The sequence below is a fragment of the Condylura cristata genome, unplaced genomic scaffold (genome assembly GCF_000260355.1).
Source record: "Condylura cristata isolate star-nosed mole 26May11 unplaced genomic scaffold, ConCri1.0 scaffold00002, whole genome shotgun sequence".
In the NCBI taxonomy this organism is placed as follows: domain Eukaryota; kingdom Metazoa; phylum Chordata; class Mammalia; order Eulipotyphla; family Talpidae; genus Condylura; species Condylura cristata.
Window position 1 is genome coordinate 20,378,863 of NW_004567103.1, and position 25,203 is coordinate 20,404,065.

At 37.5% G+C, this 25,203-nt stretch overlaps 1 protein-coding gene across 1 annotated transcript; it reads right to left on the reverse strand.

The window, feature by feature from the left end:
- Positions 1-53: 53 nt before the first annotated feature.
- On the reverse strand, positions 54-24,325 carry CCNYL1 (cyclin Y-like 1). Its single transcript, XM_012727685.1, has 8 exons — positions 24,265-24,325; positions 16,825-16,925; positions 13,780-13,815; positions 11,713-11,764; positions 10,829-10,948; positions 7,613-7,779; positions 4,353-4,515; positions 54-3,205 (listed from the first exon to the last, which is right to left on the reverse strand). The coding sequence occupies exons 1-8, from the start codon at positions 24,265-24,267 to the stop codon at positions 3,089-3,091; spliced, it is 759 nt and encodes a 252-aa protein (XP_012583139.1). The 5' UTR covers positions 24,268-24,325; the 3' UTR covers positions 54-3,088.
- Between the last annotated feature and the right edge of the window lie 878 nt (positions 24,326-25,203).

The following is a 25,203-nucleotide window of genomic DNA, read 5'->3' on the forward strand; positions in this document are numbered from 1 at the left end:
TCCCTAATCCATCTCTGGTGAATCCTCTCACTGCCCCTGCACCTCTGGCCTGTACCCCAGTTCTGTAAGCATGAATAAATCTTAAAATAAAAAAGTTACATTTACTTTGTTGTAGACTTAGAGGACATATTTATGGGTAGAGCGTTCGATCGCAGGCTATACCAGTTAAAATTTTATTAAGGTCTGCATTCCAGTGGTAAAAAAATAATGAAGTCAGACTGAGTTAGTCAGATGATCCTATATGATCTTCATCCTTTTGGGGAACAAAAGGATTTTGTACCTATAAAAAGCCTTCTCACCCTAGAAGTGATTAGTTTCCAACCTCACATTTGTCAACCTATTCGCTTTTAGTGACACATACTCTAACCTGAATTTGATTCAATTTCCCATTAAGATGGATTCTATTACCTTCTAGAGTTAAAGCGCCAATTGTTCTACCAGTTTGTTCTTGAAACCAATCATGCACGCCCCCCCCATCCCAAATTAAAAAAAAAAAATCTTTTGACTATTTGTCAGCATGTACTGGTATATGATAGGGTGAAACTATTCTGAAAACAAATGATCTACGATTTTTTTTTCCTTCTAGTTAAACCACTTATTCTAATCAGAACAAAGTAATGACATTTGACTGTAGATAGTTAAATAAAGTGGATGAAAATACTGCAACACTGCTAGGATCTTCTGAGTATTGCTTGAGCTGGTGCCTAGGGTCTTAGGTTTAAAAACCGTGTAGCAACTTGGTTTATTTCTAACTGAAATGTTAAGTTAGGCAAAAAGGATTTTAAAGTCAAATTATGTGGCTTGTTAAAGTCCTGTATTCTGTAAGCACAATTCTAGGTCCATTTTGTATCTGTTTAACTGCTTGAAATCTTCAGCTAATACCAATTCTACAGTCTGCCTATAATTCCTTTCTCATTGCTAAACTTAATTTTGTCTTCAAGATGTTTTTCACTGTTGGCAGAGCAGGAAGTATTCAAAGATGCCACTTAAAGTACCATGCCGCTGAGTACTGTGCGGCCAGGGTGATTTTAAAGTAATAAACTCCTTCAAGTTGAAAAGAACAAAAGCCAAAGAAATAACTACATCTTAACTCGAGGCAAGGGTCAAAACAACTCATGAGTAGTCTCTCTGAAAATGCTCAAGACTCCACTAACAGAACTGAATGATACCACTGAAGTTAGTCAGAGAAGTACCCTGTGTGACCCGAGAAGTGTTAGACACTAGCCATATTGTAATTAAAAATAGAGTTTATTAACTTTTCTTTTAATATAAACGAGAAAGAAAAACCACACAAGTTGTAGTATCCTTTTCAAAGTAAAGCTGCAATCAATACTTGAATCTCCAAGCTCCAAACTCCAAAAAATGTTTTCTGAGGTGGTAGATTGTAATCATTTTCTATACCATTATCGTTTGTGTCTGTCTTTTAAAAATAATGGAAACTTCAGCACTTAATATGTGAAGCCTTGCTGTATTGAGAAAGTATTCCTGGCCCAAAAATGCTTTGTTTACAAGCAAAATCCCTAGTATTACATTTGAATTTCATAGTTGAGAATACTGATTTTTTAAAAATATTTCAAGGTTTGCTAATAATCTTGACCGTCTCCTGAAAGACTGATTCCTTAACTCTGCACGCTAAAGCTAGAGGGAAGTGTTTCTATGCTTTCTGTGTTTCCTCTTAAATTGCAGGACTGGAAACGGCCACCTACAGCCGGGTTAAGGTGTAGGACAGAAAAGCTGTTTCACATCACTTACTTTCATATCGCTACTAGGGTCCAATTCCTTTCAATTTACTACATGTAAATTAAAACTTCTTTTCAGAATCTTTCTTTACCAAATCTAGAAAAAAGAAACAAATGATCAGAGCAGGTAAAGAGCACAACCCTGCAAGACCCATTTTAAAAAGAGGAAGCAGCATATCTATGGAGATGTAAGACATCCCAAAAGTATCAGTGCAATCTTAAACTTTGCTCCTTGGAGAAGTGTGAATATCACCAATGTAGAAAACATCATTCAGAAAGAAGCTTAATTAAATTTCTTTTAACCCTATGTAGGTCTATACATCTAAAATATTGAGCTTATAATTTTAATCTTTTGTTTCAGTCAGTGTTTGCCAATTTCAAGAGTGGCTGACACAAAAAATTAGAATTAAAAGCTCAATATTTTTAAAATTAACAAACCTAGATAAGGTTAAAAGAAATTTAAACTTAAAAATCCTGTTTTCTACATCTGCGGCATTTATACTTCAGCATTATGCAAGAGGGCCCACTAATACTCTTATTAAAGCTTAAAATAGCACTTACGCTTCGGGGACACCCTTCTGTTTCACTCCCTGATCATTATTACTGGACCACCATGTTGGTTGTAATTATGAAAATATCCTACACATTTTTTTAAAAGAGGAAAACCATCAGAAAATGAGAAGCACCATTATAGTACAAGAAACGCAGCATGGACCCAACAGAAGTAGACAATGACAGGTACTTTCTGTGTTTATGATCCCAAACATGCTAACAAGCTACAACAGCAGCTTTTTGGCTTAAGTTGACAGCCAATAATGACTAGCAGCTTCAATGACAAAGAAGGGACAAGAACCCTCCAAAATCTATTGGCGAGAGTCTGTTCCTATTGAGTTCAGAGTACTAGGTCTTACTGATGGTAACACTGCTTTGGATCTAAAGGCACATGCAGCAATATGGGGGGCAGAGGACCAAGAAATATATGAAAAACAAAAGTTACATAGTTAGTGTCTTTAAAATCTAAAAATTTAAACCATTAAAAAACCTCACATAGCGTCATAGCTATTGGCCTAACAAGGTACGCAAATTATACATATGTGGGTTAGGAGCTTTTGCTTTGGAGTGGTTTTGTAACTCTGTTTACATTAAAAAGGACAGAAGAGTGTGTTGCACTGATAAGGTCCCATTCTTTCCTGTGAGTGTGATCTTGCTGTTCGTGAGTTTCTTGAATTCCACGTCTTTCTTTTGGGCGAAAATACTAACTTTGCTGGTTTCTGAGCAGGAGAGGTGATATTCTCCAGTCTTTTAGCAGGTGAGGAGTTCATGACGTTCTCATCACTCACAATTCTCCCTTAAGAGAGGATGGCATTAGAACGCCGAATACCAATGAAATTATCAGCACTGAAAGATCTTCTCATGGCAGCTTTACATAAGTCTTTGTATTTGTCTTCACACAATCTGGAAATGGCCTAGGAAAGTCAATCAAAGAGAACACAGGTACAATCTTTTAAGGGGGTGGGGGGGCTCCAATTTTAAAAAACAAAACACCGGTAAGGCACACATCTGTATTCCTTTAGCTAAGTCCTAGTTACTGCTACTTTGGATAAATGAAGTCTAGACTGCTAGGTTCTGGGTATTGTCTTCCTGCCAATTCACAATGGTAATATTCTTTGAGGGTCGAGATTAGAATGCTGAAACTGGGTGTGTTTGGGGTAATTACTTAAAAATTGTGTCCTCAAAGACATCCAAGATATTGTGACAAGTCCCTCAAAGCATAAGCTTCTATTCCCTGTACATTTTTAGCTCCTTAAACACAATTAGCATATACACTTGGACAAATAGGTGTTTCTCAGCTATTTAAGTTCTTTCCAATCTCCATCCATCAAGCAAATTTTAATAAGGTAGGCATGTGCTCAACTTTACTGGAAGAAAAAGTCTAATGCCTGAAGCACCAAAAGGTGCTAACACACTTCACTTGCACATTATGGAAAAATGTTGTCTTAGAAAGTTACCACTAGGTACCACAAAAGGCATCAATTTTAAATGTGTCCATTTCAGTTCTGAATAATTTTGCTGTGTACTCACCAAAAGTCGTAAGCCATATTACCTTGTCCTATATACATTACCATCTCCATTAAAACCCACTCCTTTGAAGCGCATCATATATTCTAAGTTCAATCTCACAGGTTAGCCACTAATGCTTTGTCTAATAAACTCTGAGCACTAAACTGTGATGTATATAGAAAACACTGACATGAATTTGCAAAATGAGTTAAAGATATTTAAGAGTGGTAAGCAGATTACCTACATAGCCATGATTAGGGATCTAACTGTAAATTATTCATAGCTGGTAGAAATTCAAGTGGAAAACAAGAACAGTGTTAAAATATTCTGAACTGTGATCACAAAAGTACTGTGTCTAATTTGCTGTGTAATAGAGGGTGCTTGTATAAGCCATGAGACAGGTTGGAACTATGATGCCAAAGGGTAGTAATTTCTTCAGTGTGTTGACTTACAAGCTAACCACTTTCCTAATCACTGCTCACTATGGCCGAGCCACATGTGTCGGCATTAGAGCTAAGAGAAAATATCATTTAGTGATTTCCGCAGCCTTACCTCTAGGTTTTGCGCTCTTTCTTTGCTAAGAGGAGCAAACAGAAAATTCAGGTTGTTGTCATCTGCTAGGGAGCGTAGGTCAAAGTAGTATTTGGCATAAACACTGGCAGGAACATTGATATTAAACTGAAGTAGTTCCAGAAAATGTCTTTCCATCTCATTCCTGGGGGAGGAGGAGACAACAAAACCAATGCAGGACAATTTTAGTCAACTGAGCTATCTTCAAGACACCATTCTGAGCTGCGAGGATGGATGAATTCTGTTTTGAAACAAATAAAGGCTACCAGCTGGATTAATACACTAATGTTCAAACAAGGTACAGCTATTTGTGGCCTTTCTGCATCCCAGCACTTTGAGTTTGGGACAAGGGGGAAGAGGTTATGGCCCTCTTATGCACTCGTGCTGCTGACTCGGGGCTCATTCTTCAGAGTTCCATTAGTGCAGCTGTACGATTCATGCTCCATGCTCACTCACAAGGCCCCGCTATAGTGATCAGATGAAAGGAACGATGTGTGCTGTTTATTAGCTCTGAAGAACTTGCAGACATTTTCACCGGACCGATAACAGGAAGGGGCTTATTGAAGTATAGACTCGCCAACAAAAGGAGTGGGCACATCACCACGGCAACAAATGGATCCATCGAGAGCCAGTGCTATTATCTCTGTGAGGGAGAAACTCTTGAGGCAACAAAGATTCATCTCAAATAAATAAATAAATAAGCTATCTTCGATGGGAAAGGGAATCCCTTCCCCCCTTCCCTTATGAAGAGGCTATGTCAAAGGGCATAATGCAAGTTTCTGTTCACCTTAATCTTACCAGGGTTAAGAAATTGTCACTGACAAGACAAGATGCACTTTTTAAATACCGGGAGACAGAAAAGAAAGATAGCTGTCTCGGCCTGACTGCATCATTCTGTTATGTGACCTCCGATGGGGCACTGGACTCAGCAGCTTCTCCCACGCTGGGAGGTAACCTGAGGTGCTCAGCACCAGCACCTGGCCACATCAGAACGTGCACACATGCCAGAGGCAGCTTCACTTGAGTGGGCAAGGAAAATGCTCGAAGTGGTGGTCTGCTACATGGTAAGTTTTTTTGGCTAAATGTTTAATTAGATAAATATAAAATCCATAAAACTTTCCATTTTCACAGAAACCCTTTTCAGAATTATATAAAAATGATAAATACCTTAACAAATATTAAAGACATTTTATTACACGGCTTTCTTGGGTTTTAAGTTTTAATATTTTATCCATAGGCCAACAAATCTTTGATGTTCTCCTACACAGAGCAGTCAGAATATGAGCAGAGATGAGGCTCATTTGTTGAAGTTTTAAAACCCAACTGAAACTACTTCCAAAATTAATTTCCTGTTCACATGGCTATAAGTCTATAGAAATGTAAATCAGATAATGTTTTGATAATTAGCTAATCAGGACTTAATTTACTACAGGAATAAATGCACTTCACTATCCCTTTTATATTTTCTCCACTAATACATTTTAATTGTGTAGAAATACAGTACTTCATAGGATTAACATGTCTATTAATAGAGGTTTAATCACTGAAGAAAAGCATTATGCCTACAGAATATTCATCTTCTGGGTTTTTGTGTTTTTTAAATGGCTAGATGGCTGAATAGCATACCATTTACAGGCACAGCAAATTTTCTGAATAGCAGCTGCTCAGTTTAACTTATTCTTTTGAAGCGAAATATATTCTATCAAGACACATAAATGTTGAGATCTTTTAAGAAAAGCTGATACACCAATTTTTCAATTTAGACTCCAAATGAGACTATTAAAAACAGTGGTCAGCAGCAGGGGATGAAACAAATGTATACTTAACACACAGTTGTGATGCTTTCCCACTTCCAAAGATTATAAACAAAAGCAGCCTGTTATAAACATAGCTCCTGGTGTTTTCTGTTCAAACACAAAAGCATTGTTTAGCCCGAGTCTTCCTGTAGCTAGAGGCTGCCACTGCTGCTTCTGGCATACACGTTTATGAAAACCCACACGTTTTCCTGCATGTTCTCTGATGGTCTAACTAAAGCCAGAGTCTCAGTCAGTGTAACTGTAGGTTTTGAGAAAATTTCAGGGAATAGTGTTCACAATCATAATTTTTTCTATCTCCATGGGACCAGTTTGAAGACTGATGACAGTGATCAAAGTCATTCCAGTTTCTCCAGCTTCCATTATTTCAAGTTCAATATTTACTGTTATACTGTTTGCTAAAATGGCCGCCAGCAACATTCACCCACTTTATACTATTGCCAAAGGATCCATTTTCACCAAAATCCCTTCAGTAGCTACCAACAATCCCAGGTCTCTTCTCTTGAAAGTACTTTTACTTCCACACTTGAGATGTAACTATGCATTTTCATAATTCTGAATGGCTGTCTTACCTGGAGTAATGAGGAGAGGTGACAAAAACAAACCCGTCACCACCATGGTTTTGATTTTCTGATGCTATTCCATGCAATCAAGTGGCCTGCTTTCACATTTTCCTTAATGACACCCACAAAGACATTCTCACTGTTGAATGGCTACTTCTGAGAATCTGCTGGGATTACCTCCTCTCTGGCTCATTTGGACTACCACCCTCAAGGTCTTTTCATAGCAGTCCAGGTAGTCCAGATGGAAAACCCTCCAATTCATGTTAGTGTACCAACCCCAAGGAGCACCTTCATATGGTGAAGTGAAAGCCCTCAACTGCACTGAGTGGTAAAGCTCAAAACCTATCAGACCTATTTCTAAATACTGATAGAGGAGACAGGAGTGTAAGTTTCTCTAACAACAGAACTTCAGATAAAGCAAGACAAAAAGCCCGGCAAAAGCAAATACACAATGTATGACTCAGGTTGAAGGAATAACCCGTCAGTAGTCTGGAGGCCATAAGACCTCTTGAGTGGCCAAACACTAATTTCAAAGACCAGACATACGCTACTGGAAGGCAGGCAGCTCTACGAACCCACCAATGCTGAGTGTGTTGTGTTGCTCTGATGAAGAACTTGTTAAATGTTTTCCAAAAACCAGCAGAAAAATACATTCAACCTCTTAAGCAGATTACTGTACACATTAAGTCCTCCTACCATTTAATGATGGAAAGTTTATACCTATACTCGGATAAAGGAAAATATGTAATTTTAATGCCTATTTCAGTTCTGAATATAATTTAACTTTTAAAAATACCTCTTAAAATGTAAACTTTATTGGGGTATTGCAAGATGGTTAGAAAGTTTACCAAAACTGTACACTCACATGTCCTCAACTGTAATGTCCTTGAGGATCTGGCAGTAATCCACATTCCACACAGCCTGATCATCCCAAACCTTGGAGGCAAGAAGAATGGCTCCCAAAACAATTCTTTTCCAGTTAGTGGGACAAATGTCGATCTCAGCATAAGTTAAAAGCCTTTCTAAGTAAACCTGCAAAAGGAAGGCACTGGTGTTTGATTCCAGTTCAGTTTAAATGCTATGATAAGAACTGTTAGGAATGACAGGTATCATCTGTTTTTGACATGCCTTTATTATCTTAGATTCTACCGTCTGTTCAGCCAGCCAAAGCCAGAAGCCATATCCAACTGTGAAGTTAGATACTTCTATTGCCTACTCTGCCTTTGCAGATTTCCAGCACAATTTTGTTTGGTCATAGACATGAGCATCTCAGCAAACAGCATCCTGAAGACAGGTTATTAATGATGTTAGGTACTACCTTCTTACTCCTGAAGGGCAGTAGACACACACCTAGTGCGGATTCCAGGGGTTCACTAACACCTCTGGGCTTACCGCATGCAATGTGCCTACCTGGTGGGGAGTGAGGTGGTTGTCTTTCCATGTAAAACCCTGATAAATAGTGCTTGGAGCGTGGTGTCCTGCTCAGTTTACACTAGTCCTTTTGTGGCATCAGCTTGAAGGTAATTTTACTGGTGGTCAAGGGAGCCTCCCAGTGGCCACTATGCGGTACAGCAGACAGGCAGTAAAAACACAAGGGACCCGGGACACCTCTGTTTTCACAGCCCCTTTTTCTTTTTTCTTTTTTAAAAAAGATTTATTAATTTATGCATACAGAGCTGGGGTACAGGTCAGAGGTTCAGGGGTAGTGAAAGGATTCACCAGAGACAGAGTGGCGAGTAGAACAGGCAGACTGTCGAAGTGCACTGCTGAGGGGAGCAGCGGGCTGGTCAGGAAAGGTCTGCCTCGCCAAGTGGGATCATCTCCGGGGCAGGCGGGGATCGAACTCATGCGGAGGTGCTTTAGCTTCTTAGTGCTGTGCTTTAACCCGCTGCGCCACCAGGGAGGGCCCTCCACAGCCCTTTATAAGGAACACAATGCAAACAAAGAATAGTCCTATCTCCGTTAACATTTCATAATTCATTTCTCTCACGTAATTCGCAGCTGAGTCCATTCTATTAGTTTCAAGGCAGTCTCTATATTCCTGGGACTCCTTGGAACCTGCCTGGCAGTTTGAAAGATGATGTCATGATTTCTTTTATATGTGTCAAATGCCTATTCCACAAAGAACTGGGTCAAATTAACAGCTGAGTAAACGTTAGGTAAGCTGTGATTTGTTTTTACCTCAAAGGCGTTCAGCAGAAGAGAACAGATGCCATTTGACCAAGACAAAAGAAGGTATGTTTATGATCTCAAGATTTTTCAAAATGACAGCTCAGATTTGCCAGTGTTCTCCAAATTCAACTGTTTTCCAAAACAAATGGTCATTGAATATTTTATTTTCTAAGTGAAATTTTGCTCTCATCCCACAAAACTTAGCATTCTGCCCACCCCCACCCCTATCCCTCCCGTGGGGTGCAGGAGTTAAAGACACAGTGCTAGCAGACTATCACCAGCCACTGCAGAGTTCGATACCCGGCCAGGGAGCTGACACATGGCACAGCAGACCTCTGTCTTGCCCGCTGTTCCCCTCAGCAGTGTATTTCAGTGGATCTATTCTGCTCCCCACTCTCTCTGGTGAATCCTCTCACTACCCCACACCTCTGGCTTACACCCCAGTTTGTGTATGCATAAATAAATAAATCTTTAAAAAAAAAAAAAAACAGAACAAACTCAGCATTCTCAAGTATGCCAAAAATGAAATTCCCTACAAGGCTTAACTTTCTACTTATGCAAATAATTAGAGGTATTTATACAGTGCTGGCAATCTCTCAACCTTTCTGGCAAATCTGTTTTAATGACAGTACTTTCATTTACAATACTTGTCCTCCTGGGTCAACAGAATTTCAGCACACCTTCTTTTGGAATTAATCGGCACTCTACTCACCTAGTTGCTGGGGCCAACACCTCAATTTGAAGTTACTCTGCTCCAGGCCATCAGGAGCCCTATTATCTCCAGCTTAGCTGGTAACTTGACTGCTTTTATCATCCCTGTTCACCTGTTCTCACTACATCTACACTCCACAGAGCAGCCATATTGAGGTGGTCTCTTAGATTAAGAGCACATCACTTCCCAGTAAAAAGCATGCCAAAGGGTTCTCATCAGATCCTTTATCCTTCGTTTTTCTTTTATTCTTCTCTCCTGGGTTTCCTCCTACCACCCCAGCTACTCTCTGGAGGCCTTTTCCTTAAGTGCTGATAGTTCTTATAGATCTATCTTCTACCCATTGTTTACCCTACATACGTTCCTGTATTTGAATAGCTACTGTTAACTCCCCACCTGTAGCTCACGTTTGTGCTCCAGTTCCATAGACTGAAACGACTACTTGGCCACTGTGCCACCCTGCTCTCATAAGTACAGGTTTCTCCCATTATTTCAAAGTAGTTCAGTTCCTATTTGGAATGAGTTGGTGGGTTATTTTTTGGGTCAGTTAAGCCAGCTTCTGACCTAATGCTACTATCAGTATTATATGCTACATACTAGTGTTATACACTACTAGTATATATATACTATATACTAGTATTATATACCAAATACTATATACTAGTAAGCCAGCTTCTGACCTAATACTACCTCTAATACAACCCTGGGCAACTTCACAGGCAGCACAAGGATGGATTAATACCCACTACAAGAACAGCTGGTAACAGTTTTCAATGAGGGCAAACATCAGAACTGCCTGCGGATGCAGCCTCGGGAATACAGGACTTAGCTTAGACCTACAATGATCTACAATCAATGGTCCCTGCCTGCAGACCACATGGTTTGTTACTGGCCCCAGCCCAGCCCAGCCCACCAGCACACCTCATGTGCATTTGTGCACGCATGGGTACGATGCATGTGCCATGTATGTCTTGAGTGGAAAAGGGAGAAACAAGAAATCTCTCCGGCATTTCCCCCCCACCCCAGTTTATTGTTCTGTTAACAAGAATTAATCTTGAATGTGTGCCTCCTGCTGTCTTTGATAGGTTTTCCTTTTAAGTTCTTATGATCACCTCAAACCTTTTATTCAAAAAACAGGATCATACCCTGTGTACAAGGCAGAAATTAGCAAGATGCTTTATGAAAGAATAAATATCTTACCAAAGTTACTATTGCACATTCAGCTGTTAGCTGAGCGGCGCTGAAAAGAGTCCGAACAAATCTGTAAATGAATTTGTGTTCAGGATCATGCCTAAAGTATTCCTCTGGAACCTGTTCTCGCTGAGAGAAAAAAAAAAAATGCAATTGTTCAATGTCTGTTGAAGAAAAACATTTAATACTCTTTAAGAGTGCAATTTTCACACAAGCTCACAAACCCTTTATAATAATTCTGCTTAGGTGACCTGTCTTTTAGACTTTTAAATATAAACAATGGTATCTTATAATACCACAGTGATTCTCACCACCATCCACTACAGGTACAGCCCTCAGAAAAGTTATGAATGTTCCTTTTCACCTTACCTTCCCAAGTGCAAACTATTTCATTAGGGTGGAAATGTATTGATCACCATCTCTCATATGTCTCAATCAAGTTATGCAAACACATTTCCCATTTCCTATGATCACAACATTCTAAAGGATGCGCTATCTCAGACTGCAGCCACCCATGGCTATGAAGTGCCTGAGAAAGTGAATTTTTAATTTTTTGTTATTTTTAACTGATTTAAATTTAAATGGTTCTCTTTCTTCTTGCTGTATTATTTGATACTACTGCAAATTGTCTTTTAAAAAGATACATTTTCTGACAATTGGGTATGCTTAGAGTTCACTAACTGTGCCACTCTGCAACTCAGCTGTCATATCCCTAATACCACAGGCCTTTCGTAAATGGGCAGATACAATATGGGTAAGGAAGGAAACTTAAGAGATGACTTTTTATTTCAAACTTAGAGGCAGTGATTTTCTTCTAGTAATTATTTCAAAACAAATCAGCAAGAAATACAACTGTATGAGAAAATTTCAGTTTCAATAAAAGTGACACTTACTGTGAGTGGATGTGATCTCTCATCAAAAATATCCAAGGATCTATTTGCATCTCTGTAAAACAAGAATGTGCATTTAAAAAATTAATTCAGGAACTAGTATCTTAGCAAAGCATATGTTGGAAGCTGCAGGGGTGGGTGGAGGGAGAAGCTTAACCTTCAACAAAGCAGTTTTACAAATGCTTTGCCTGTATTCTCTGACTTTATGACGATCTCCTGATCTCTCTTTTTACTCTGTACATAAAGTTCTATGAAATCTTTTCTACAATGACCAGCCAGAGTTATTCCTTTATAAGCACCGACCCTCCCTCCCTAACAGGCGATGCTAATGAACCAGATATATTTTCCACTCCTTACCTCGCACTAGAATACAAAATATCTTATAAGGCAGTAATGGTCAGCAAAACATCTTTAGAACTTTAATGAATAAGCAACACTTTTCCCATTTTTTTATCCTCTTTGGTTCTCTGTATTATACTCTTATTTTGTATGTATCTCTTTTAAATAGTTTGAGTTAAAACATAATTATCTTTTTATGTAAAAGTTCCCCACACTAATACATTTTGCTCTTAAAGAAACTGGTTTGCAAATATGGTTTGCAAGCCCCTGGGGCTTCCCTAAGCTCTTTTCAGAAGGCCCATGAGATCAAAACTTCTTATAAGAATGCCAAGACATCACCTGCTTCAAAGATTATTTAAAAGCAACTCAAGTAAAACTGCCGGTTTCTGAGCATGAACCAAGACAGTATCAAACTACTAAATTATTCTATTCTTGACTATCACTTACAATTTAAAGAAATATTCCTGGTTTACTTAAGATGCCTCTGATAAAGCAATACAAATTAAGTGTTATTAAACCTTGAATCTTTTCAAAATTCCATTAAGTAGAAAGAGTAAGCACTCTGCATACTCAAAGGATGAGTGTGTTAAGGAGAAACATTGGTGATTTATTTGTGAGCAAAGTCAAGTCACTGTTTCCAGACATTTTATTTCAAAATACAAGTGATGAACAAAGTGAGGCCATGTTCAAGGAAAATGACTTGTTTGTTGCCAACGATAAAATTCAAGCAATGAAGCTTACACTCAGAATTGGACAAACTACAATGACAGTGTGATAGTTTATCCATTCTGTAACACTTCTGGTAAGACCGGTGGTGATATCAATAAAACTAAGTTTCTGACACAAGAAAGGCGAACCAATACTTTACAAATGAGAATGCATAATAATGTAAAAATCATGTGCAGGTTAAACAGCCATTCACCATGCAAAACAGATCAACGGGTATTAACAGGTACTTCCCACCCGGTCACCGATATAATTTGAAACTCTTTTGCAACTAAAGAAACTAGCACATGTGAACTTTTGGTACAGTATCAAAAATTCCTGAAGGTTTGAGGTTGGGTTTTCATATTGTTTGTTCAAAAGAAATGCCTGAAGGGATTGTAAATGACTGACAATAGAGTAGATATGGACAATCAATTGTTTTCTATAAAGTCCCACACTAAAGAGCTTTGCAAAATCATTAATCAATAACACACATTTAGTCAACATTTTTGTTGTGAGAAAGTTATTCTTATAAAAAATATTACTTAACATCATGAAGCCCAATCAGGAGTGATTTGTCCTCCAGGGGACATTAGGTTATGGTGGAGATATTTTTGGTTGTCACAGATGTAGACAGGGAGAGGTGTTACTGGCTTTGAGTGATAAGAAGGCAGGGAAGCTGCTAAACATTCTATAATGCACAGAACAAACCCCTGCAACAAAGAATTACTTGACTGAAAATTTCAATAGTGCTATGAAAATTCTGTCCTAACATAATTTTTAAATTCTCAATTTTAACATAGAAAATGTCAATATAACCCAACCCACATAAATGCACTATTTGGGATTCTCAATAATTTAGACAATTATTAGAATAATGCTAAGACAAAGCATATGATTCACTTTTACATAATAAAGCCCTACACAACATATTCCAATAATGTCCACAGTTACTACCTAATACTAAGGTTCATATATTGTAAGTTACTTAGCTGAAAGAACAAGACAAATTTTTAAAATGCTCACCTGTTCTTTATGTGGTAATATATTGCTAAGGTCACACTGTGGAGGGAAAAAAAAAATATGACAAGTTGATTTTATGTTAGGTCCAAAGAGATTTGTTTTAAAGGGGGTTTGGAGGATAAAGACCTTCCCAGCCTCCCAGTAGCCTCCAAATCCTCTAATTCAGCAAAGTCCATATGGGCACTTGCCCGTTTTATATTTTTTGGCTTTTGACAAAAATAGGAGAACCAAAATGCCAAGTAATAGGTTATTAAGAGACAAGTCTCAGTTAAATACAATACACAAATTATTATTTATTTCCCTTATCATCTGCTCCTCCACCCATAGACCCTTTCACATCCTGTACTAGATATATCCATTTGTATAAATTCTTAAATTTAAACCATAGAGCAGGTTTTTGCTTTTTTTTTTTTTAAAAAGAAAGTTTGACTCTGTATTTCATTATCCAGCTACCATCCATTTATCACTATTTTCCTAAAAGTAATGCAAGGACTTAAAATTACTTTCATATGATTAATAGAAAATGTAATAACAAATATAGTAAATCAATGTTAGGTCTAGCTATCCTGAAGTAGTTAGTGCTAACAATGCAGTTTAAGACCACACAGTAGAACAGTGACAGCTATCTTCAAATCAGTTGAAATATTAATGAACAGACATTTAAGTCTGCAGGCACTCTTCCCATTACTGTATTCCTAAGTCATCTGCAGATGCTGTGTCCCAGAAAACAAAGGGTTCTCTTGGTAAGTTACATGTTTCCCTTTGCCCTTAATGTCCAAAATGAAGCTCAAAATAGTTGAGGGAAGGCAAATCTGAATTTTGTAAGTAGGTGTATAGAATATTAGCATTTATAAAGACCTGTAACATTATTAGTTTCAAAGATGGATACTTCTATAGTGCTTAAAATAGTTTCAATCTTCAAGTAGATCTAAAAATCACAGAATTGAAAGACAATATGCTATAAAGAATCTCTGACCCTTAGGGGACATTTAATTCAACAACCCATTTTACAAATAAGGGAACCAAGGCTTAAAACTAAATTGCCAAAGGTCCCATCAATAAGTAGAAGTTCTCTTTCTCCTACATTCCATCAAGCAGAGATTTCCAAGCTTGGCAGCAAGCTAGGATCACCTATAGGAGCTTTAAAAACTGCCTTTCTTCCTCTCCAGATGTTCTGACTTACTGGCACTGGATCTGACTGGGAGAGCAGGATTGTTTTTAAAAGCTCCACATGTGACTGCTATGTGCTACATTTGGGAGTGAATGAGTTAGGGTTAGTATCACAAACATTCCAGATGTTTTTATCCTGACATGCTTCTTTGGCTTGTCAAATAGCTTGTGAGAGAATGTGGGGAAAGAAGAGGGAGGCGATGAAAAGCATGCATCTGGACTATATGTTGAGAAAAGTTGCACAAAATTAATTCTAACTAGGGTCATCACCCCTACTCTATTGAAAACGCTCTACTACCCCATGATAAATATGTTTCAAAGCTATTCCTAAAAGCCAATTTGCTCTATTTTCTTAGTAAGCTTTTATTAATAATATGTTCAATGAACATATTTAAAAGTTAAAGCAAATTGAAACTGTATTTCCAAAAATTAGACTTAAGTTGGGGGTAGGGAGAGAAGCATGTCTGAGCAAGGCTAATTTTAAAACTACTTTTGAATTATCTACTGAAAACATCAGAATATTTCCAATTCAAAAGACACTAGCCAGAACAGAGGGAGTTTTTACCCAAGAATTTATGCCCTTGATTGAATTAAAAGTCAGTGATTACTCAACAGGTGCCAAAGGTCAGGACTTTAGAGAGTTGAGATTCTGAAATAATTTTATCTGAATTACTGTTACACCTGAGATAAACAATATATTGACTGTGGACCTGTTTTTAATTAAAGGAGAAGTTAGTCACATTTAATTAGCCCAAAAGGTTGACAAACTAGAAACAAAATTAAGTTCATAAACTGCTTTAAGACAAAAAATTTAGAGATTATGGGTATTAATATTTTCAAGTAGCAGTTCTCAAACTCTGTTCTGGTACATCAACAACCATGTCCCAGGAAAACATGTGGGGAGGTTAGCACTCCACTTTAGTAGCACAGACACGGCTCATTCTCAACAATGAACACCTGAGCAAGCATGTTATCATGCAATGTTACTTTTTAAAAAAATCTCCTTAGACAACTCAATGGAGTCAGGGAGCTCTGCATTTTGTTTTTACCCCCTCTCCAATTGTGAACAAGGAGATGCTCCCAGAAATTAACAGTAGTTTTTAGCATCACGACAGCATTCATGTTTGCTTAAAGCATAAAACTGACCAGTTAAATTTCCAAATCATCTCTCTGTTCTCTGCTGATCTTCTTATAGATTGATGATGATGATTTAGAGATATATCTATACCTCTATATACACATACAAAATTAAACATATGAAATTAAAACCTCAGTTGAATAAATTTTACTCACAAGTAAGTTGGGCTTGAGAGTTTTTTCTTTAAAACTGGTTTAATATATCCCCCCACACATAGGAAGGAGAAGTGAATTTCATACAGAATTAAAGGGGGGGAGGGGGAACAGGAATAGTGACAGAGAAAACCTGGCAAAATCTAACTGAATTTAAATGCAGATACACTCTGGTGCCAGTAGGGGACAAGCTGTTCTGTCTTCTAAGAGTAGCTTCCAAAACAGAACATGGTATTTTAGGTTTATAAAATAAATACAATCTTTTAATCTAAAAACATTCACTAAAAAGTACCTCTCCTCATTATGTACAACAACCTCTTAACAGAAATGTATCAGGTACAGATGTATACTTTTTCTCAGGGTTTTCTCACTTGCTAACTGGCTTTCCCTTTTACCACATGCTGTTGTAAGATGAAATTAGAAACTAAAGATTCGTATTTAGGTTTCTGAAATCTACATATAGTTGACACCAGTTTCTTAGCCTACTCACCAAAGAGGGCAGACGACTGATAAAGGACAAGTGTGGCTAGGTGCGTTAGCGTAAGGGGTCTGTCTCAGCCTCGGCAGCCTAGGTGTACTTGTACTCACCATTTTATTGTGGCTCTAAGGTTAGGCTGGCTGACTGTGCTGTCATCTAGAAATATGGTTGAGCATGAGCTATACTTTTTAGTAAGCTGCCCTGGAGATACCTGAAGGGGGGAAATAGAAGAAAATGTCACGGTAAGTTAAACCTATAAAGTGTGGTTTTTCCCTTGGTTAAAATGTCAAACAACCAAGCATTAAGATTTTTCGTACACTTCATGAACTGCTTGAGTGTGGTGGTAACATGTGCAGCTCTATGGAACGCTAACTGCCACAAAGGAGATTCGAAAAATTGGTGCTCAAAATGCTGCGTTTGATGTAGTACCTACAATCAAACCTGGCCAGTACCTACTGTACATTCCCCTTAAAATAATGTAAGATTTCAGTGGGGGTTTTTTTTCCCTTAAGCAAGGAAAAGCAGCTGACATTTTCTACTCTTTAATTAGAACAATAAAAATAATGCTGTTTGTATAATATTGATGCAAGAACATTTTACTGCAGGAAATGAAAGCCAGTGATAAAGATTAGTTTAGGAGACAAGTGAGGAAACAACTGCTTCAAGTCAGAGGCTGTGTGAGTCAGACTGCCATGTAACTAACAAGAGGAGGGGACTAGCAACTCGCCTCAATTTCCTCATCTGAAGGATAAAAAAAGTATCACTCTCACATGTAGAACAGGTAAGATACTGAGAATTCAGCTTTCATTTCATGTTTAAATATCACTACCATTAGACAAATGAGAACCTCAGCGAATACTTTCTATTCAAATCAACTGAGTAATTCTAGTTGTGAATTCATCAGGACACTTTCCAACCTCCCACCTCCTTGGCCACAAGGCCTTCCCTTTTCTGACCCAGCAAGCCTGAGTCCATCTATCTACAAGAGACCTGTGCCAGCTGCCACACCACAAAGCTTCTTCCTTTCTCTACTCACAGGTCAATGACCTCTTGTTACATGATATTAAACTGCTGGAGGGGTTAACAGCAGCACCACCCCCACCCTCAAGAAAGTTTCTCCGAAAAGGGAGAACTTTTACTCCTCCTAACTCCAGATGCCGAGCATAAAATTGGAGACAAGTAAGTTCAACAAGTGTTCTGACAAATTATTTAAAATCAATTACAACTGGAAGGTAAAACATACTAGATACAATTTAGTGAGAATTTAGTAAGTGGTATTGGAGAGGTGATAATGAACTTTGAGGCCTTCTAGAGAATAAACTATCTTTAAAACACTTTAGAAGTATCCATTTATTTGTGAAGAGGCCAACAATGTAGCAGTAGTCAGATGACAGCCTAACCTATGGTAGGACAATTCCTTTCTAATAGTGAAGGCTAATAAACACATTCCAGTCACTGCAAATAGTTGAAAGTAACAGCAACATTCTTTAATACCACCAAATACCAGCAATTTTAATGCTTGTTTTAATGGGCTGTTTTAAAATAAAACTAATTCAGATGCGCCTTCCTTCTCCTGTTAATATAATTTTCAACATGCTAACAATACCCTCTCATCATATAAAAAGATGGGGCAGGGAGAAGGTCTGGTTTATACTTTTCAAAATACACAGCCTGTAGCCAATAAACCAATACCACCCATATGGAATATAAAGCCATTATATTTCAGATGTTTTACTACAAATTACTTATTCCTTATTAACAAAAAGTTCCAGGTATTATATATTTTAATAGTACCACTATTTGGTAGACTAAATTCTCCATCAAGCTAGAAATGTCTTAACTATCTAAACCTCTGATATGTTCCTTAAGCAATTCAGTTACTGCAATTTACATTCAGAATTTATACAAAAACAAACAAAACAACAATGAAACATTCATTAAAATACTTTTATTCTAAATGAAGGTTATCTCTTAATTACTTTTAGGGGGTAATAGGGTGAACTATTTCATCCTATTGGATAAGTTATATCCAAAAACTTATATAAGGAGAGAATTAAAAAAAAGGAAGGAAATGCACCAAAATAGACAAGGTGATAAAATTTTTAAGTGATATTTGCTCCTATTTTCTTCTAAATTTGTTCTACTGTGAATGTATACTAGTTTTTCCTTGAAATTATTAATGCTAAAACATTTAAACTTTTAATCAGATGCGGTCTTGTGGCTACAGAGGGGCTCACTTAGTGAATGAGCGATTTACAGTCCACTATAGATCTGACCTCAGCAGCACTACACACTCGTTTTCCCGTCAGTCCAGGCCTATTCCCAACTGTTCATACTTTAGGTGTCCAGTGTTCGAGGCTGACAGATGAGGCCTCTGTATTAACCATGAGCGAACTTGCTTAAAAATTTAAGAGAATTGTCCCCTATGGCTAAAAAGCCTTATCACTGCTGACTCAGTAAATTATACTGACTACATAAAATGTAAAAAAAAAAAAAAGCAAGAAATACTGTTGACATGTAGTGTTCACAGTATTATTTCAGTAGACTGGGACAAAGAATATGATTTGTCTTCATTCATTCAGCACTAATGACAGCAAAGAGGGACATTTACAAAGAGTTTGGCTCACTCAGCAGTCTTAAGGTTCCATGGCAAAGGATGTGAGGTATTCACACCCGTAAGTCTAAGAAGTCACAATCCAAACATGACCATCAAAGATCAAGTCCTTGTCAAATCCTACTCCCATCCACTAACTTATCCCAGTATGCCTACTGTCTCTGACTTTAACCTTTTAAAAAGTAATCCTGCAGGTCATTCTTCCTTTCCCCTTTTCCACAAATCAAGTTTTGGGTAAGTTTGACATAATAACTTTAAAAGTCTCTAATATTTTATGTACTTAAGAAAACTATTCTGTATCTGTTGCATATTAACAGGATGTAGTAGTCTTCATGATCTGAATATAATTCTTAATCAAGGCCTTACTTGTAATATGTCAATTACAAGTATAACCAAAAAAGTACTCTCTGAATGTCATTACTTATATTGAATTAAAATTTTAAACTTAGACTTAAATATAGGTTCTGTGTTTGAGTTAAACATGGTGTAATGACCACAAATCTATTTCTTCTCATTCTCCTTTCAAAGAGTATCCTCTCATTAGAATTAAAGGCATTTTAAAAAGGTTGAACACACAACAAGATAAGCAGATGATTTTTAATGGCTTGAAAGATGAAAAGATCAGATAAAATAATGATAAGTTACATGACAAAAGAGAGGGGGCATACACTGGTGCCTAAGAATTTGACTGGGACAGGAACAGCAAAGTCAGTACATCTTAAAGAACCTAAAGCAGGCTCAGAATTCAGAGGCCTGATGACCCTCCACACACTGCCCCCCAATAACTGCATGGAGGCCCACCCGCTAACAAGTTCTGTTCACTCACAGTGGACATATTTGAAGACACTGCCAGGGACCAACATACTTTTGGGAGGGATTTCCATCAACAAAGCTCAAAAGTGATCAAATTCAGGAGCAAATGAAACTTTAAAAAAACTCTGAACAACCTCAGAAAGACAAAGAATTGCATTAATGAAAGAACCAAATACTATTTTAAAAATAACAGAACATAAAGGACTCTTGTTTTCCCTTTTCTTCTACACTACAGGCCTGCTAGTAATCACTGACCTGATGCCAAGACCTCAGCAACTTGGGGAGCAAACAGTCTAGAGGGCCCCTAGACAGATAAAGCAGGGCTGAGCCCAGACATGTTAGAGGACAAAGTAAAAGAGAGGAACGGGAACCACATGGGCTCTTTCCCTCCTGAAATTCTTTTGTAGACTCTTTGCCTATTCATTGAAAGCGAAGAGAATTCTTTAACTTAACAATAAGAAAAACAGGGCCCTCCCTGGTGGCGCAGAGGGTTAAAACACAGCACAAAGAAGCTAAAGCCAATCAACATGAGTTCAATTCCCCCCCCCGGAGGTGACCCACATGGCGTGGCAGACCTCTCCTGACCCGCCTGCTGCTCCCCTCAGCAGTGTAATTCATCCATCTGCCTGTCCTGCTCCCCACTCTGTCTATGGTGAAGCCTCTCACTGCACCTGCGCCTCCGGCCTGTACCCCAGTTCTGTATGAATAAATAAATAAATCTTTAAAAATAAGAAAAACAAAGTACTCAAGAGGCCTTGAAAAGACAAAGTGGAAAAAGGAGTGGGAAGAGGGAAATTAAGAGATCCATGCAGAAGTACTGGCCTTAAAGGCCCAACATCTGAATAATAGGAAAACCACACCTCCTCCCTCCCAAGAAAAAGGAATAGAGAAAATACCAAAGAACAGAAAATTCCACTCACAGTCTGCAGACTTGAAGTTCAACTGAATCAAAAAGGTCCATACCAAATCATATGAAATTGCAGAATCTCAAGGATTAAAGGTACTAAAAGCTTGCAGAGAATGAAGGGATAACGAGGAAGGGGTATGATAAGTCATTATGTACAGTACATTATACAACATCAATATATTTAAGAACGCAGTAAATAAGAAGTCAATAAAGTGTCTCTAAAATTAATTTCAACCTAGAATTCTATACGTTATCAAATAAGAGCCTCAGACAGGTCTGATCTCTAGGAATGTCTTGTCCATGTATCTTTTCCTAGGAAAATGTGCTCCAATAAAAACATGAGAGTATACCAAAAGAGAGGGAAAAAGAAACTAGGACATAAGGGATCCAACACTTGAGAGCAGTTAGGTAAGATCCAAGATGACTTTAGAGATACCCCAGGAAAACGGATACAAGCAGGCTGAGGGAAAACCCAGCCTTTACTGGAGTAGGATGACAAAAAGGATGGGGAAGGTTTTCACCAAGGGAAAAAAATGGAAGAGAGATGTATTTAATTAGATGGAAAATACTTCTGATAGGCATGTGACAATTCAAGTGAGGGGGGAGGTAGCTGTTAGAAAACAGTGAATCTAGTCAACAGTGAGATTAATTAAACAACAACAACAACAACAAAGGGAGTGTAGGGAGACCAGTCAGGGGCTACTTACTGCATTTAGCTATGAGAGATGCTGGCTAGGAAAAAGGAGAACTGGATTATCCTGGAAAAGTGCAAAAGTACTCAGATTTCAAAAATATTTAGGAAAAAGAATGAAGGACAAACAAGGAGACACAGACAGAATGACAAAGCTCTGCAGTCAGCAGTATCTGCACGGTCATAGCAACAAACATGGATTCTCATTTAGTAAAAACCGTAATGTATGTTGAGGGACCAATAAAGTCACGATGAAGTGAGGACCTGAGTCTTCATTTGCTATAAGAGATGTCAATAGATAGTGCTAAAAAGTAATACATTCTACTTTGTTACCTGGGGTAAAAATAAGATTAAAAAACTGAGGCAAAAAAATATAAGGCAGAACTTTGTATCACAACCAACTAAATTTAAATGTCAGAATCCTCAAAGAATGAGCACTACTAAGTCAAAGATTTTTTAAATACATTTGATAACTAGGAAAATCAGAAGAGATTTTAAAAACTACAAAAAAAGGCCCAGGCTAACTGTGTTGGGTCCATTACACTTTTTAGGAATCATGGCAGACATACTTTGAATTCAAACTGTCAATTTCTTAACTTTTCAACTGTTTACTTACATGATTTAAATGGTTGCTCTTCCTCTTTTCTCGCACTAAGAATAAAAAAAATTAACTGATCAATTCTGATACAAATGCCATAGGGAAAGAAAAAGTAGTTGCTAGTTATCCGAAGGATTATTAATATACAAAATAAGATGAAATTCCATTCTAGTTTTAAAGTAATTTCCAACAAAATTTATAACTTAAATCACCTTGCAAGATGAACCTCAAAGTGAAAAAAGCTGTTTTAAAACAAAAACAAACCCTTTGAGTCTAACAGAATAATGGTTACCACAGGGGGTGAGGTGGAGGCAGAAGAAACTGATGAAGGTAGTTGACCGATGGTGGTAGATGGTAACTAGACTGTTAGTGGTAGACACAGTGTGTGGCACATACATGTGTCAAGGTATAAAGTTGTAAACCATGTTACCTCAATTAAAATTTTTAATTAAAATTTTTATATTCTGAACTAGCAGATATTTTATATTACATATAAATGAAAGATCTCCATGTACAAAAGAAAAGAGCAAAGCAAATTAGGCTAGGTAAAAATTGTAGCTAGCAGTAAAATTTACTTCTTTATCTGAAGTGCTGCTCAGTAGTATTTTCTAGTTCTGCATTTATACATCACTTACTTTAATTAACAGGATCTAACAGGTGACAGCTCTAAGAGCCAGTTTCTGGCCAAAAACTAATCTCTAGGTTCATCAGTAGCTCTGGAAGCATCCTGACTCACAAAGTCAACTAAAAAGTCTTACTAAAATAATAAATAGGTCTTTAAACAACGGGCAAGTAACCTATCTCAATATTAAAAGTGAGTGTGCGAGCCTAACTGAATGTACCTACAACATACAACAGCATCTTGCTTTAACAAAGGTCAGAGGACTGAGAGCTCTGGAGGCAGTTTGGGCAATACACTTTCCCACATGCCCCATCTCTTCTCCTCCACTCCCACCCCAGCTCAGGGCAGGCAGCGGAGGCACACATTATTTATGACTGACAGAGAAGGGGCTGGGGCGGTTTTTTTGTTACTGTGTCCATACTCTACACATGAGAGACCAGCAGATCCAAAACGGATCTGCTCAAAATAGGCAAAGTATACTAACACTGTGAAAATACAGGCTAGAGACCCCCATATTTTAAAATTGTGTTGCATTTCTTCAAATTTTATGGAACCCTTTTTGCATGTTTGCTGTTTAATTGAAAAACTGGTAATATGTATACTTTCTTTAAACATATAACTAGATAAAACAAACTGTTAAGGAAAGTTAAGTAGGCAAGGAGAATTAAAAAGCCCATAGTTCTGGATTCTCACCCTAAAGCAAGCAGAGAGAGGTTTCCAGTTACACCAGTTTCACAGGCTGAGGCTCCCTTCTGGGAATCCAATAGGCAGGTTGGTTTTGCTATGTCCTAGCACAGCATTACATTAGAATGAGAAAAATTTAAACAGCCTAAAGAGCTGAGTATCGTAAGCCTGGACTTGAGATTGGGCTCATGTGACCAATCATTGTGTAAAATGGGGCAAAAACTATTGATTCAATCCCCATATATTAACTAACTTTTTTGATTTGTTCAAATGAAAACTGTCAATCTAAATCCTACCATTTGTCTTTAAAACCAGACGAAAGCGCTTTGGAACAAGGGGAAAAGGACAAAGCAGTATGTAGAAATAGACCACTTCTAAATCATGTGGCCAACTGGCTGCATTGATAAAGAGGTGGCAAAATGTGTAAACAGATAAAAGACTGTTCTCTTCACTAAAGCAGTAACTAAAAGGAAAGTATTTCACCATACAGTAAATTAAATAAAACAAGTGAATACACAACAAAGTGCAACACTTAAGCCAATGTATGAATTTTTCTGAATACTTTCTATAGTACACAAAAGTTTTCATTCTTTTTCTCAGGGTGACAAAAAAAAGTCTTACCATCAGTTTGAGACTTGCTCAGGAAAATTGTGCTTGCCCTTGGATGGTCAGAAGGGTTTGACTCCAAAGCTAAGTCTGTAAAGAAAGAAAAGGTTTGATAATTGAGTTGAAAAAGTCATGATTTTTTTAAATAGCTACACATCAATTTTTAATTATTATTTACAGTTCTGGGAAGAGTTTTTAGTAAGATAACAAGAAAATTTTAGTAATGGTAACAAAAAAACTCTAGAGGGAAATTGTAAAATTAAAGAATCTATGCTTGTAGAATAAAACCAAATCATGTCTTAATTTTTCTCTGAATTGCACCTAGATACCATTTTTAGATGAATCATATGTGTCTTCCCCTTCCTACTTATCAATCAAAAAATACAGTCATCCTCCTTTATGCTGCTATTACTAGCACATTTCAGGTACAGTCTCAAAAAGGAAGTCATACTGTGACCAATTACTGTCAAATACCAGCTAATATATAAAATATGCCAAAACCAAGTAAGTTGTTTTTGGCAAATGTCCTTTAGAAAAATCAAATGGCTAATTTTAACTCCATTCAACAAATGAATTCATTTAGTTAGCTGTGCTTAATTTGGGGAAAATGAACTCATTTAGTTAGCTGTGCTTTATTTGGGGATTGCATAAAACTTCAATGTTCTAATTGTTTTTTTATAAATACATTTTTTTTTTTACATTATCCTTCACTTTGTATATTTTTTCATCTTGGTTATAATCCTGGTGGACTTCCCACCACCATTTCACCCATGTGCCATCACCATAGTCCCATGTGCTCTTCCCACCCCAGTTCCACTCCTGTTTCCCTCTCCTCCCCCATAGAATGTCTCTGGTTTACAGTTGTTAGTTGTTCTTTTTTACGTTGTTACAATTTATATATATATTATTTGTTTGTTTTCCCCTGATCCCTTATACTCCTGCTATGAGTGAAAC